Source organism: Galeopterus variegatus, unplaced genomic scaffold (genome assembly GCF_000696425.1).
Source record: "Galeopterus variegatus unplaced genomic scaffold, G_variegatus-3.0.2 Scaffold80, whole genome shotgun sequence".
Taxonomy (NCBI): domain Eukaryota; kingdom Metazoa; phylum Chordata; class Mammalia; order Dermoptera; family Cynocephalidae; genus Galeopterus; species Galeopterus variegatus.
Window position 1 is genome coordinate 580,351 of NW_007726191.1, and position 15,803 is coordinate 596,153.

Here is a 15,803-nt window from a genome sequence, read left to right on the forward strand (position 1 = left end):
CGCTCGTGCGACTTCCGCGAGGACGATTCGGTGCACGCATACCACCGCGCCACCAACGCCGACTACCGCGGCAGCGGCTTCGACCGCGGCCACCTCGCCGCGGCCGCCAACCACCGCTGGAGCCAGAAGGCCATGGACGACACCTTCTACCTGAGCAACGTCGCGCCCCAGGTAGCGCCGGCGCCCGGCCCGGCCGCGGAGCGCGGGGCCGGCGCCTCACCTCCCTGAGCCTCAGTCTGTCACCTGCGGAATGGGTAGCAGCTTGTGCGCGAGCTAGGTCTGGCGCCTTGCTGGTCACAGCCCGCGCGCCGAAGGCAGGAGGGAGAACACAGGGGCTCCAAGCCGTGGCTCTGCAGACACACCAGGGCTCGAACTTAACCTGTGAGCCCCCCACCCCTGGCACCTCCCTGAGCTTCAGTTTCCTCGTCTGTAAAATGGGGATGATACTATTACTTACCAATCTCTTGTGGTAGTAGTGCTGAGGTGAAGACACAATGCAGGTGAACAAGGCCGCTGAGCTCTTGATTACTAGCTACCCTGGGGAACTGAGGCTCAGAGAGGTCAAGTGACTGGCCCAGTGTCACACACCAGGAGAACCCAGGTCTGGGAGATCCTGAGTTTTCAGGCTGTTGTCCTGCCCTGCGTGCCTGCCAGCAGTTACAGGGGAGACACCTGGCACAGGGTTGGGCTGTTAGTCTCTGTGTGTCCTGGACACGCCACCCTACCTTGCACCCTGTTCCAAGCAGTGCCTGGCACCCAGTGGATGGAGACTGACATGGGGCACTGAGTGAAGCCCATGGGGTACAAGCCTCCAACCCGAAGGCACAGTCCCTCACCCATTTTCCTAGGCATTGTCCTGAGGCTTGGAGGGCTCAAACCTTTGAGGCAGATTCATGATTTTTCTAGCTGGGTTCTGCATATGGCTCAGACGGGAAAGTAGTTGATGGTTGGGAGGGCTGGCTTTCCGGTGAGCCCCTGAGTGGAAGGGTAGGGAAGCAGGCCTCCTTTTCTCTCTGAAAGGGGGAGATGCGCCCCTTCCTTTGTGCAGCTATTTGGAGCTGAGAAAAGACTTTGAGAAAAGATTTGGAGGTGTGGGAGGGACAGATGGAGTGGGGTGGCTAGCACCCTGTCAGCCCAGCCCAGGCTCCACCCTCATGGCCTCATGGCTCCGGGGAGTGACTGTCTTTCCCTGAGCCTGTTTGCCCCACACTGGATATCTCCTGCCTTGCCCACCCTGAAGTCCTGACAGAGGGAAAAGGGACTCAGCCACAGTCCTGCTGAGCCCCATCTCTCCTACCAGGTGCCCCACCTCAACCAGAATGCCTGGAACAACCTGGAGAAGTACAGCCGCAGCTTGACCCGCACCTACCAAAATGTCTATGTCTGCACAGGGCCACTCTTCCTGCCCAGGTGAGGCCGAAACTGGGGACCTGGGGATGGCAGGGCCTCCTGCTCACCCCACCAGGCTTGCCGTGGGCTCTGGGTCAACACCAGGTCACTATTCATCTGGTTTCTTGGCAAGTCTGTTTGCCTGCCTCAGACCCCCCCCCATTCCAATTCCATAGCCAGAGACCTTTGGGGCACCCACTTGGACTGTCTCCTGTGCCCATGGGCACCAGGTCCTGAATCTGCCCTCACTCCTTTCTCCTCTGTCGCCTCTTGCCACACTCACCCAATCCTGTGTCCTGCCCAGATGGAAACCCCTGCAGATACTCGATGCATCCAGCTCTCACCTCTGGTCTCTGTTCTGCTTGGAGGCTCTTCCCCACCCTTCTCTGCAGCCAGAGTTTGAACTCAGATCTCTTGAACTTGTCTCTCCATTCTTGTCCCTCCACCGCCCTGCCTCTGAAGTGGAAGGGACTGAGCTCCTCTGGGCACATTCAGTGACTGTTCTGGCCCACTAGGGATGGGGACAAGTGAGGCAATAGGTTGCATCTGAGTGGCTGGCTCTGAAATCCACAGGCTTGGGATGGAGTCTAGGCCTTATCACCTAGTCTCTTAGTGCTGTGGGCAAATGACCTCAAAGTCCTCCCCTGTAAAAGGGGGATAAAACCTGTGACCTCACACTCGAGGGGACTAAGTGGACATCACATGCTAGCCCAGGGCCTGGCCTGCTGTAAGGTTTCAGCACAGGCTGGCTGAGGTGGTGGCTGGAGCACTCACAAGCTTTCCTTAGTATATCCCATGGCCTGCTGAAATGGAGGGACTGCTGAGCAAAAACCTGGAAGTCACCCAGCTAATGTTTTGGCACCTCTTATGTGCCAGGCCTTATGCTGGGTGCTGGGATTTCAGCTGCTCTAGCTCTTGCCCACTTGATGCCCCTCCATGGGGTAGACAGCAAGCATCTTTGTGGATGAATGTAACATTTAGGAGGCTCAGTTCTTTCAGTAGCATTTTATTGCCACTTACTCTGCCGGACTCCATGTTGGGTATGAGGAAAACAGAGGGAAAGTCTCTACTCTAGAGAGTTCCCAGCCTCAAGGAGGAGCCAGGCAGGGGACAAACGCCTCACAGTAAGGGGCAGTCCTACAGGATGGCAGAAATTGGAGTTCAGATCAGGGAAGGCTTCCTGGAGACAGCAGCCTTGGGTCTAACCAGATCCCCTGCCCACATGTGCCTGGGTTTGCCCGCAGGATGGAGGCTGATGGAAAGTACTATGTGAAGTACCAGGTCATCGGCAAGAACCATGTGGCGGTGCCCACGCACTTCTTCAAGGTGCTGATCCTGGAGGCCACGGGCGGGCAAATTGAGCTCCGTTCCTACGTGATGCCCAACACACCGGTGGAGGAGACAGTCCCCCTAGAGCGCTTCCTGGTGCCCATTGAGAGCATTGAGCGTGCTGCGGGGCTGCTCTTCGTGCCAAACATCCTGGTGCGGGGGGGCAGCCTCAAGGCCATCACTGTGGGCAGCAAGTGAGGGCAGCAGCCCCGCCAGACTGAGTGCGTGTGGGTCTGGGTCACATTAAAGGTGATTGGTTATTTTTGGAGATAAGACTTGGCTACATCTGTCCCCAGGTGAACCGTGGGAACCCCTGGATTCACTGCTGCCTTGTTGCTGTCCTGGAGCCGACAGAACCTTCAGGTGGGCCGGGCACCTGCCTGGGTGAGGCCAGGCTGCAGGGCAGCCAGGGAGATGAGGATGGCTTCCTGGAAGAGAAGAGTGGCAGTGGGCTGGGAGGGGGAGTCCTTAGCAGGGACTGGAAGGCTAAGGACAGGCCCAGGTTCATACTTCAGATCTGCCACTTGGCGAGCAGCACGCCCTGCTCCTCGATCTCCTCTTCTGTAAATGGGGGTGATAGTAATGACACCTGCCTCCCGGGGCCAGGGGAGGGTGACATGGCAGGCAGGAAGTTCTCAGCCCTGACTGCAGGTGTGGGAAGGTTGGGAGCTAAGTACGGCTGGCAGGCTCATAGTACTTGGCCTGGGCAGGGCCTCCGGGACGGGTAGACTAGGCTGTCTGTTTAGTCACCACCCCTTTAAGACTGATGGGAGCAACAGGGCCTCCCCTAGCAAAGCGCCCACAGGCAGCATTCTATGCTGACCTCAGAAGTGTGTGCGCAGGTTCCATGGATGCCCAGGACTAAGGCCCTCAGATCTGCCCACACACTGCTCCCCCACGGGACAGAGATGCAAGGGAGGCCCTGCAGGGAGAGCTGCCGTGCCCATCTGGGCCACCGAGGAACACTGAACAAACAGCTAAGGAAACATAGGCCCAGAGCAGGGGTGGGCAGGGGGGCCTGGGAGTACAGGAGTCGCACTAGCACCAGGATGCTTGACTCCCAGCTGCACTCATGTCCTGTCCCTGCCACAACTCTGCTGTGGTGGGAGGCTGACGGGGGTGAGGAGACCATCTCCAGAGAAGGCAGCCTTGAGTGGGAGTGGGCTGCAGGAGAGATCTGCAGCCCCTCTTGGACAGATCCCGAAACCCCAGCCGCAGCTGCTGGCTGAACCTTGGGCACAGCCCGAGGCGGTGGGGGGAGGCAGGCAGGCTCACCTCAGTGCGGATGGTGCGGCTGCCCTGGCCAGGGCAGGTGTTGAGGTACAGGTCAAAGAGGACACTGGGTTCAGTCACCTCCAGGTTAGGGTCAGCATCCACTCCAGCTTCCAGTCCCTGGAGGCCCCCAAACACTACGAGAGCATGCCTGGCATTGCAGGGTGTGGATTGATGACCATCAGGGCCCCACTGAACCCAGCCCCCAGAGCTCCCAGCACCCCATACACAGTAGGGGCCCAATCTGTGCAGCTTTGCCCCACTGGGGAGGTTCCCAGCTCCATTTTTCCCTCCCTGGCCTCTGCCCCAGGTGGCACCCACCTGAAGTTGGGAAGCTGGGCAGAGGCGACATCCGAGCCACGCTCTGATGTCCCGATGGTCAGGTCGTACCCATCCTGGAAAGGGGCCTCAGCAAATACAGCACCTGTGAGTGGGGCCAGCTCAGTGGGGGTCCTGCTCCCCAGAAGCCGCAGCCTCTTGGTAATGTGTGTGTGTGTTAGGGGTGTGGAGGTGGAGAAGAGGGCTCAGGTATGGGAGCCACACCCAGGCCCTCCCCTGTTCCTGGGAAGTCAAGGACTGAGCAGGATGGAGACCAGGCCTGTGCTTGGTTGGGGGAAACAAAGCACAGGGTAAGTAGGAAGAGCTCCAAGAACATGTAGTGGACCTTATATCTGGCCCTTTTGTTCTGTGCCGCCTCCCAGACAGAGGGATGGGTGGATATCCAGAGAGGGAAGCTCTGTCCTTACTGAGGCAGGAGGCCAGTCGGACGGTGTAGCCCCAGTAGAGCCCAGCTTTGGTGCGAGGGTCCTGTGATGACACAACTCTTCCACGGTAGGTCTTGCATTCTGGAGGAGAAAGAGGCTGTAAAGATGAGGTAAGGGAACAGGGAAGTGGAAGGAGGAGGCTCCAATCCCTCAGGCTGGCCAGGCCACTGCAGGGGCCAGGAAGCTTCCAGATACCTGGGAGCTGCTTTTGGTTCAGTTGCACTGTCACCCGAAGTCCAGGCTCCAGGTTCTTGTCAATCTTCACTTCCTGGGGAGAAGCCAGAATGGTTGTCATTACCCTCATGACCAGCAGGGGTCATCACTCTTCCAGATGCAACTGGGGAACTGCAGGGCTGGCTAAGGACCCAATGTGTCCCGGTCAACCTACCCTCCTTCCACTCTAGCACATGGGCTGCACCTGCTCACAGACCATTTGTGCAAAATGACTATCACAAGACATTGGTCAAAAATGAGCACTTGAGTCCTGGCACAGAGTAGGAAGTAAATATTTCACAATTAGATGAAATCCCAGTTTTCTACATTTTGGTGGCCCTGTGGCTTACTAGGAATTTGAGCAGGTCATTAACCTCTCTTAGCTTCAGTTTCCTCAGCTGTCAAATCAAAAACTCTCCATAAACAATAGCTATTGTTACACTGCACAGGGCCTGGCATGAAGTAAATTCTTAATACATGGGAGCTGGGGTGAATAACAATTTTGTGTTTCGTGCCAGTTTTGAATTTATTGCACTTGATGGGGCACTTCTTTCCCCTTTTGAGGGTGTCTCATGCTTCCCCCTTCTGTCTGTGTCATCCTGGCCTGCTGTTAGCCAGCTATTTCTGGTCTGTTCTTTTTGAGGGGAGGGGATCACATACATTTAAATGTTGCTGTCTCTGACTCCAGTAGACTGCTCCAATCTCCAGCTGGGCTCTGCAGTGCACTAGAGTAGCTCAAGTGATTCTGAACTTGTTTTTGCAGGGTTTTGTTTTGTTTTGAGCAGAGGACTATCTTCTGTTAATTTGCTTTTTATTTTTGTTTATTTATTGACTTAGGTGGTTGGCCAGTACAGGGATCAAATCCTGCACCTTGGTGTTACCAGCATCACACTGTAACTAACTGAACTAACCAGCCAGCCCCTAATTTGCTTTTTTTTTTTTTTTCCTTTTTGTCTTTTTTTCGTGTCCGGCAACGGATCGCAACCCTCGGTGTCGCGCCCGCACCTCGCTCAGCCAGTGAGCGGGAACCGGTCTGTATGTGGGATCCAAACCCTTGGCGGGAGCACCACTGCACTCCCAAGCGGCGCACTGTAGCAGTGCGCCACCGGGCCGGCCCCCTAATTTGCTTTTGAAGAAACAGTAAATTTGCTCCTGGCTTTACCTATTGATCCCCATTTTGGGTACTTCTCTGGCCCAAATTTGCATCAACGGGGAATTTGCAGGCAGGTCCATGATCCAGGGGTCCCCTCCCACATGGCCATGCCTGCCCTCCATAGCCACGGTGTGTCTTTAAGGTGTGTCCTGGCCCACCTTCCCATTCCTACCTTCTTCATGCCACAGTTGACAAAGGAGCCGTGGCCTGGCCGGGTGGGCCGGTCCACCACGACACCCTCTCGGAACTCAGACTCCTCATCCTGCCGCATGTGGTGGGGGCTGTCCAAGGGGTTCAGGAGCCCTGTGTGGGGGAGGGTCCGGGAGGAGTCTGGGAAGTGCTAAAGCACACGGGGGTGAGGTGGGTACCTGGTTCAAGTTCCAGCTCTGCCACAGGCCTGCTGCTTGACATCAGGCACAGGCCCTGCCCTCCCAGGCCTGTTTTGCCAACTGGACAGTGTCAGGGATGATCCATGGGAAATGAGGGTCAGGCCCACCCAGCCTTACCTGCAAACTGCAGATCCTGGTGTTTGGGGAAGAACGCCTTTCTCAGGTACCTAGTAAAGAATGCAGGTCTCAGGAGGTTCTCAGGGGAGGCCCCCTCCTCCCTGACCTCCATTTTGACTACCCTCCCTCATGCTCAGGGAAGTCACCCCTTACTGTGGACATTCCAGGTACTGCAGAATCCGGGCCAGCTGTACACACGCTTGCCCCTTCTTGCCAACTCCTGTGAATTCCCCCTCCACAGTCCTGGAGAGAGAGAGGGCTCAGGATCCAGCTGTGGTCTCCTTCAAGAGCTCCTCCCAGGGCTGGCAGGTTAGCTCAGATGGTTAGAGTGAGATGTTATAACACCAAGGTTAAGGGTTCAGATCCCCATACCAGCCAGCCACCAAAAAAAAAAAAAGAGCTCCTCCCAGGGCTGGCAGGTTAGCTCAGAGGGTTAGAGTGAGATGTTATAACCCCAAGGTTAAGGGTTCAGATCCCCATCCCAGCCAGCCACCAAAAAAAAAAAAAAGAGCTCCTCCCAGCCAATCTGACCCAGCCTTACAAGTCTACCCACTAAGGATTACAATGGGGGCATTTCAGACAGGGCACACAGGAAGAGCCAGGCAGGTGGGCAGGGGGTTAGGTGAAGCCACAGCCAATCCTGGCAACCCCTCGCTTCTTCCTGGGGCCTGGTGCCCTGTGAGATGGTTACTCACTTGGCATCTTGGCCCTCCTCATCGAACACCACAATCTCATCCACACAGAAGATGGCACAGGCTCTGGCAATCTGGCCAGACAGGTAGGTGCGAAGCTCAGGCGACTGGGCATTGTCCAGGATGGAGCCTGGCAGGGCCACACTCAGGGTGTAGTACTGTCCTGGGCAGGGGAGGGGTTTCCTGGTCAGCCTCAGAGGCCCCACTCTCCCCTCCCTTCCTCTATCCCCAGGCCAAAGGTTAGAGAATTTTCCAACTGTGTTTTGAGATCAGCAAAATCGATCCAACTCCCCTCTCTGGACCTCAACCTCTCCAGGAGGAAAGTGGATGCAGAGGTCTCCAAGGCTCCTTTGAGCAGGGTGGACCACAGGCAGGGCTGGGGAGTGGCTAGAAGCACTGGCCTAAGTTCACCTCCTGGCTCTGCCCCTTACTGCCTCAGTTCTCTAGCTGTCGGGGGAGATAATAATGAGGTAATATCTAATAAGCCTTTTATATGTGCACATTAACCCAATCGCCCCAGGAAGTAGATACTACCATTATACCCATTTATAGGCGAGGAGCCTGCAGCCCAGAGAAGTCAAGTACATGGCCCAAGGTCACACAAAATGTGGGGCAGCTGAGATATTGGGTTCAGGCTTTCTGGCTCTAGAAGAACCACCACATTCCCTCCCTCCTAGGGTTTTCTGGAGGGAGCCACAAGAGTTAACGCCCATAAAAGCCTTCTCCAGTCTCTGGCACAGATGATTTGCTTGGGTGCTGTCTCCATCATCACTGGTAACTACTGGGCTCTACAAGGGTATGATGTGGCGCCCTGACCCTCCATAGCTTTGGGTCTGGCTGAGGAAAGAAGATATATTTTGTTAGGGTAGATCCAGATGTACTGACGTGGAAGCACATCCAGGGCATAATGTCGGATGGGAAAAACCAGGTCCAGAAGCACCTACATAAAATGGCCTCATTGTGGTAAAATTGTATCTGTATCTCTCTGTGCAGGTATAAGCGGGGATAACTTTCACCATAATGTTTGCTGGCATTTCTCTTTTCTTCTTTATAGTCTTCTGTATTGTTTTGAGTATGTACTATTTATTTAAAAAAAGATATTTTTATTATGAAATCAAAATAATAAATGAAAAATGAAATTAAAGGACGCAGAAAATGCTCCATAAAAAAGTGAAAAAAATAAAGAAAACTAACTTTACAATTCTGAGGTTCTGGAGGTTTAAAGTTAAGAGAGCTTAGCCTCCCTAAGTAGAAGATTAGGACTCTGCTGGGTTCCTCCCCTTCTTTGGGCCCGAGTTTCTCCTTCAGGATAAGATGTTTGGACCCATTGGTCTCTCAGGGCCCTTCCAGATATGACATTCTCTGCTTTGTCTACAGGACAGCCACTGCAGGCCACAGCCTCTGCCCCCTCCCAGGACCCAGCTGCTCACCCCGGTCCTTCCTCTGTGCAGCTGCCTCCTCCTCCTCCTCCTGGTGCTTGGCCTGTTCCTCCTGTGCCCGCTGTCGCTCCAATTTCTTTGTCAGCTTGAGATCCTTCCACTTCTTTTTCTCCTCTTTCTCTGGATAAAAGAATATCCTGATTGGTGGAGGGAAGAGGGACTTGGAACAGTTGAGGAAAACGGTTCCCTCTCCTGGGGTTTCAGCCTGGGTTCGGGAGTGGGTGAGCAGCCAGAAGGCAGCAAGGGAGCCTCCCCAGGGCTCCTGGCCCTTTGCCCACCACCAGTTTGGGTGCTGTGGGACCCAAAGGGGACAAAGCTGGTGTCCTCCCAAAGTGCACTGCTGGAGTGGTCTGAGGAAGGGTGGTCACAGACAGTCTTCCCCACGCCCCCAGCCCTTACTTACTCTGTTGCTTCCATTTTCGCCACTCGATTCTTTGGCCATGTTCACCCTGGAGTAGGAATGGGAGGAAGATTAAGAGTGTGAGGCTGGGGGCTGGTGGGTTAGCTCTGTTGGTTGGAACACGGGGTTATAATACCAAGGTCAAGGGTTCAAATCTCCATAACCGCAGCAAAAGAAAAAAAAAAGAAAGAAAAAAAAAATGTTGTGGCTGAAAGGCCACACCTGGGAGGGGTCCCACTTGCTGCGGAGCAGCCATCTTCTCCCTCTAAATGGGGATGGTGAGGCAGCCAACGAACCTCTACCCACTGCAGCCCCAGAGACAGCGTCAGGAGGGCAGAGACCCGCTGTACCCCCAATTCCTGGGACCAGGCCTGGCCCATAGTAAGCACTCAATAAATTGTGGAATGGGCTCCCACGGGACAGAAGAGGAAACCGAGGCTCAGGGGACAGGACCTGCCCACTGTCGCCCTGGGAGCCAGAAGACCTAAGCCACGAAGGGCTCGGGACTGCGAGCAGGGTCCCTGGCCAGAGAGCCACAGGGGGCTCCGACCACACGCCACCTGACGCTGTCCCAGCCCCAGCCCCAGCCCCGACCCCGGCTCCCACCTCCGGTTCTCATCCGGGCCGCAGCGCACGCGGCCACCAGCTTTCAGTACGTTCTGGGCTTCCAGCCTCGGGTTGGCTAGAAGCAGGGAGCGGGAGGCGAGGCGGGCCCTGCCAGAGGCCCCCAGCGACTCGTGCCACGCGCCGACCCCGCTGCCCTGCCCGGGGTCCCACCTACCGGGCCGCAGGGCCGCTTCCTCCCGCACTCCGCCATGTTCCGCCGCTCACCGTCGGCCACGCCCCTGCCAATCGCACTCGCCTCTTCCGGCCACGCCTCCACGAGCCGCCCAATCGGAGCCAATAGCGCGGGGGGCGTGGCCTAGGTGGCCGGCGGCGGCGAGAGCGCGTGGCGCCGGGGGGCTGCCGGAGTGGGCAACACCGCGGCTACTTTCCCGGATTCTTGGATGCCTCGAGAGCCGCCTTCCGGGTCGGGACAAGTACAACACTCAGGCCTCTGCGCGGCTTCTTACATGGGGACTCTTAGGCCCAGAGCTGGGATGTAATCCCCTACTGGAAATGACTTGAGAGATAATTTAGTCCATTTCTTTTACAGATTCGTCCATGTACTCTTTCTCTTTTAGTGAACTCACTTTATTTTCTAAAGCAGTTTTAGTTTAGAAAATTGAGCAGATAGTGCAGAGTCCCTGTGCAAGCGCCTTACAGTTTTCCCAATTGTTAACATCTTGCTTTGGTGTAATACATTCTTACAGCTGATGAACAATATTGATACACTATTATCAACTAACGTTCATTAGGGTTCACTCTTTGAGATGTTCTTTTTTAAAAAAAAATTATTTTATTTATTGAATCAAAATTGATTGTACACATTTTTCGGGTTCAACATTGAGATATGTTGATCGAATCAATATTACTACCACATATATTGTTACAAGTCGTAATTATTCTTTATGCCCCTTGTCCAAACTTTCCTCATCCCCCCTTACCCTCTCCCTCCCCCCTCTAATTGCCCTGGATTTCTTCTCTCCTTCTGAAAGAACAATGGTTACTCTGTTAATTTGTTGCCTAGATGATCTGTCCAATGCTGAGAGGTGTGATCAGGTGAGATGTTTGTTCTATGGGTTTTGACAAATGCATAATCATGTATCCACCATTACAGGACCTTACAGAATAGTTTCATTGCCCTAAGAATCCCCCATGCTCCACCTATTCATCATTCTCCCCCTCCCAGCCCCTGGCAACTATCGATCTTTTTAAAATTGTCTCTACAGTTTTGTCTTTTCCAGAAAGTCATATAGTTGAAATCATACTGAATGTAGCCTTTTCAGATTGGCTTCTTTCATTAAGCAATATGGATTAAGCATTCATCCATGTCTCTGTGTGACTTGATATCTCATTTTTTCTTTTCTTAAAAAATGACTGGTGGGGCCGGCCCGGTGGCGCACTGCTACAGTGCGCCGCTTGGGAGCGTGGTGGTGCTCCCGCCGAGGGTTCGGATCCCACATACAGACCGGCCGCTCACTGGCTGAGCGAGGTGCGGGAGCAACACCGAGGGTTGCGATCCCGTTGCCGGTCCCGGTCCGGTACGGGCGCGACACTGAGGGTTGCGATCCGTTGCCGGTCACGAAAAAAGACAAAAAAGGAAAAAAAAAAAATGACTGGTAAGGGGATCCATTGAGAAAATAGAATAATTTGATCAGGCCCCCTTGCCTTAGGTCAGGTTGGGGGTGGTGCAGTGCATTCTTTGTAACCAAATTGTGAGTGGTTGGAGTTAGTGCACATGCGCCACGCTGTGGTTTGGCTGGTGTCTGTCTCGGGCATCCATGCTGAGCTTTGCCATGCTCTCCAACCTATGGCTCCAAGGACCTGTTTGCCTGTTACCTAGCTCATAGACCTGCGTGTGAGGGGTCTGGTGACCCAGCCTGGCATGTGAAGGGTTTGTGACTCAGTCTGTGAATGGGCTTGAGGAGTCTGTGAGCTCAAGACCCAGCCCTAACTTGACAATTGGCCCAGTCGGCAGGATTACCTGCACGTAAAAGAGCTCGACAGGATCTTAACCCTTGACTTGCTGTTGTCAGCACCATGCTCTCCCAAGTGAGCTAACCGACCATCCCTATATGGGATCTGAACCCGTGGCCTTGTTGTTATCAGCACCACACTCTCCCAAGTGAGCCACGGGCTGGCCCTTGATATCTCATTTTTTATTGCTGGATATTTTGTTATATGGATGTGCCACTGTTTATTCATTCACCTTTTGAAGGTCATCATGGTTGCTTTTGTTTTTTCGCAGTTACAAGCTGCTATAAATATTTGCAGGTTTTTGTGTGGACATAAAGTTTTCACCTCTTTAGGGTAAATATCTAGGATTGTTGGTAAGATTGGATCCTATGGTAAGATTATGTTTTGACTTTTTAAGAAAGTGCCAAACTTTCAAAGTCGCTGTACCTGTACTGGGCTAGCCAGTTAGCACAGTTGGTTAGAGCACAGCCTTATAACACCAAAGGCTGGGTCACCTTACTGGCCAGCCACCAAAAACCAAAACAAAACAAAGACAAAGTGGCTGTACATCTTGCCAGCAATGAATGTGATACTCTTTTTAAAATAAATACATTTGAGTCAACATTCATTCAACTAGCAAATATGTATTGAGCAGCACCTATTTGGAGGAAGGAACTCTGGGGTAACTGCCAGGGACACAAAGACAAGCAAAAGCAGACATTGAACTAGAACTTATAACCTAGTAGAGGAGGGATTAGGCAAATAACCACTCACATAAATGTAAACCCACCTCAAACTTTTCAAATTAAAATAAATTTAGGGGGCTGGCTGGTTAGCTCAGTTGGTTAGAACATGTTGCTGATAACAACAAGGTCCAGGGTTCAATCCCTCTATCAGCCAGCTGCCAAAAAGAAGAAAAAGAAATACATAAAATAAATTTAATATTAGTTAACTTTTTTTTTTTTTAAGATAACTAGTAAGGGGATCTTAACCCTTGACTTGGTGTGGTCAGCACCATGCTCAGCGAGTGAGCAAACCGGCCATCCCTATATGGGATCCGAACCCATGGCCTTGGTGTTATCAGCACTGCACTCTCCTGAGTGAGCCACGGGCCGGCCCTAATATTAGTTAACATTTTAACTTAAAATTACAAGTCCATATGCCAGATTCTCAAACATTTTAAACACCTTAAAAAATACATACATGCTGATCATAATTATTATAAAGTTATTTCTAATTCAATATATATTAATATTACAGGGGTGTGTTTATTTTACCATCTCCTTTTTTTCTCCCTGCCCCTGAATGAGAGGGCAAAGTCACTTTCATATACCTAAGGGAGGGTCTACCATCCCAGGCTGGCTGAATTGCTCAGTCTAAGGTTTGGAACATCCTTAGGGTCACAGCTTTGAGTTATAGGAAAATTCTGGCATGGTTCATGAGACATGGGACCTTTGGTCGGGGTGGTTCTACCCAAGAAATCTATGGATTGGCCCCACAGAGAACTTTCTTACCATTAGATTATGCATAGTGTGGCAAAGGGGCCCCAATCCTGAGCCCTTTAGCTGGTCTCTTGTTTCACAATCCTGACTCTGAAACAGTGGTAGTAGTACCAAGTTGTGGCTTGGAAGTAAAAGAGGGAAGTGTCTTGTGTCATTCTGGCACCAAATAGATTCCAACAATTCTGACGCCAACTGGGTGTCCTACAATTCAATTCAATTGTGACATTAACTACCCAAGTTAGCATAGACTGCATGGGTGAAGGGCTCAGTCCCACAGACTGCCTCCACTTCAGATGCCAGCAGCAAGTGGGGTCTCCAGGTTGCTTGCACTTCTGGCTGATTACATATTCGGAACTCAGAATATAGCACTCAGAAAAGCACTATACTTAAGATCACAGTTTTATTACAAAGGATACAACCCACGAAGGAAGAGGCAAATGTAAGAGGTACCCAGGGCAAGGTCTTGGGGGCGGGGGGTGCCGAGATGTTCCATGCCCTTCTGGGAGAATCGCCCTCCAGCACATGGATGTGTTCACCAACCCAGAAACTCCTTGAGCCTTTTTATTTCAGGGCTTTTATATGGGGCTTGCTAAACAAAAATTTGAGGGGGTCACTGCTTTGGACTGAGCTCCTGCACTAGGCTGCAACAGACCAGACCAAAGCAGAATGGAATCACTAGTGTGAAGGGTCTTGTAACCAAACTGAACATTGAAAGGAGCTGGTTTTGGGCCAGCCCCGTGGCGCACTCGGGAGAGTGCGGCGCTGGGAGCGCAGCGACGCGCTCGCGCCTCAGGTTCGGATCCTATATAGGAGTCGCCGGTGCACTCACTGGCTGAGCGTGGTGCAGGCGACACCACACCAAGGGTTGCGATCCCGTTACCGGTCACGAAAAAGACAAAAAAAAAAAAAAAAAAAAAAAGGAAAGGAGACGGTTTTCTAAAAATCAGCCGANGCACGCACACGCACACGTCCATGACCCAGTCAAGTCCTCAACCCTTACACGCACGCACGCGTGCACACACACATATGTCTATGACCCAGTCACCTCATCCAGAACCAGTAACCGGTACATCAGATTGACAAAGGGTGAGGAATGCCATTGGGATCCCTGAGTTCTTGGCCAGATTTCACCACTAATTAACTGTGTGACTTCAGCCAAATCTCAAGTCCCTGAGCTCTTCTGGCCTCGGTTTTACTCCGCAAAAAATACACTTGTACAAAGGGGTGGGGTGGGGTCTGAAGTTCTCCGAGGTTCCTCCCATTCTGACCAAGTCCCATCAGCGATCAGCACCAGAGTGTGAAGCAGAGAGAGGCAGTCATAAGGGTTTGCATAACTTAAAACTTTATTATGGGCAAAAAGGACGGGCTTAAGGACTCAACCATAAAGGCAAATTTCGAAGTTCAAGGTGAGATAAGGAAAGGCCTGAGCCTTAGCTGGGGCCAGGACAGGGATGGGACTTGAAGTCCTATACACTGTTGGACTCTGCTCCTTCAGCCCCAGCCAAGTCTGGGGAGGCCAGAAACAACCCAAGGCACAACGACCGGTCCTAGGGAGGTGCAGGGAGAGGCTGAGGACAGGCCTTCACCTCCAAGACAGGAGTATAGGCACTATGGGGAGGTGACTCCCGACTCCCCCAAGACCAAAAAGGGGGGCTTTCCCTGGGAATATTCCATGTCATAGAGAAGGGGTACCCTGTACCATCCATTTTCTCCCGACCTGGGAGTGGCTGAAACCTGGACCAGGACAGACACCCAAGGAGTGCATAGGAACCAGACAGGGCAGGGCCCAGGGGTGATGTCAGGGTCTGAGATCAGACTTCCACTGCTGTAGCTTCTCGTCCATGGCCCGGAGTGTGGATTCATCCTGCACCAACACAGATAGGTCCTACTCTCTCCCACGCTCCCAGCGGGCCTCGGGGGACTCGGTGAGGTCTTTCCTCTCCCAGCCCTGCCCCTTACCTTTGCAAAACAGAAGCGGACATAGTGGTCAAAGGGCATCTGATGTTGCACATTACAGAAGATGGAGACTGGGATGGCTGCCAAGCCCTGGGGAGGAGGAAAATGTGAAAGTGGAGGAAATCACTTTTTTCAGACAAAATAGGGCTAGGAAAGGCACAAAGGAGGGGGGCTCATGCTTGCTTGTCTGAGATAAAAACTGTTTCCAAAGACCTTCAAAAAACCCTGCCAGAAATCCCTTCATGTCCACACATCTCCTGCTTTGCACGGGGTGCACATTTTGCACGGCTTGCACATATTTCTGTGACGAGGCTTATCACTAGACATTTTTTAGAACTGCAGCAACTCAGATAGCATGCTCCAAAAGAACTCTTGCCAAGTAACAGCACACAGCATCTCTACCAATGGACTGATGACAAGTCTGGCTTTGAACCTCTGAAAACAATGAACTCTGTTTCCAAGCAACTTATGTGAACCTCCCTTTTGCCAATAACAGCTTTCTCTTACCCTTCCCTCACCAGTACACCTGTGGCTGGCCATTGCCATGTACCTGGGTTATAATCCTCATTTCTTATTCCTGAATAAACTCAACATATTTGGATGTGTGTGTGTGTGTGTGTGTGTGTGTG

The 15,803-nt window shown here is 52.6% G+C and overlaps 2 protein-coding genes and 1 long non-coding RNA gene across 3 annotated transcripts; 1 reads left to right on the forward strand and 2 right to left on the reverse strand.

The window, feature by feature from the left end:
- Nucleotides 1-2,986, forward strand: ENDOG (endonuclease G; the record flags this gene model as incomplete). Its single annotated transcript, XM_008579634.1, has 3 exons — nucleotides 1-171; nucleotides 1,301-1,410; nucleotides 2,634-2,986. Coding segments are annotated over 3 exons (564 nt in total), but the record flags the coding sequence as incomplete, so codon positions are not given.
- Nucleotides 2,987-3,061: 75 nt separating this feature from the next.
- LOC103595882 (chromosome unknown open reading frame, human C9orf114) lies at nucleotides 3,062-10,008 on the reverse strand. The gene is made up of 12 exons (XM_008579408.1): nucleotides 9,939-10,008; nucleotides 9,161-9,206; nucleotides 8,749-8,877; nucleotides 7,322-7,481; nucleotides 6,780-6,869; nucleotides 6,627-6,676; nucleotides 6,293-6,423; nucleotides 4,950-5,022; nucleotides 4,737-4,835; nucleotides 4,312-4,414; nucleotides 3,994-4,141; nucleotides 3,062-3,146 (listed from the first exon to the last, which is right to left on the reverse strand). Exons 1-12 carry the CDS (start codon nucleotides 9,972-9,974, stop codon nucleotides 3,078-3,080), a joined length of 1,134 nt encoding a protein of 377 aa, XP_008577630.1. The 5' UTR covers nucleotides 9,975-10,008; the 3' UTR covers nucleotides 3,062-3,077.
- Nucleotides 10,009-14,537: 4,529 nt separating this feature from the next.
- Nucleotides 14,538-15,266, reverse strand: LOC103595887. The gene is made up of 2 exons (XR_550997.1): nucleotides 15,178-15,266; nucleotides 14,538-15,082 (listed from the first exon to the last, which is right to left on the reverse strand). It is a non-coding gene; the product is annotated as an uncharacterized LOC103595887 (long non-coding RNA).
- Between the last annotated feature and the right edge of the window lie 537 nt (nucleotides 15,267-15,803).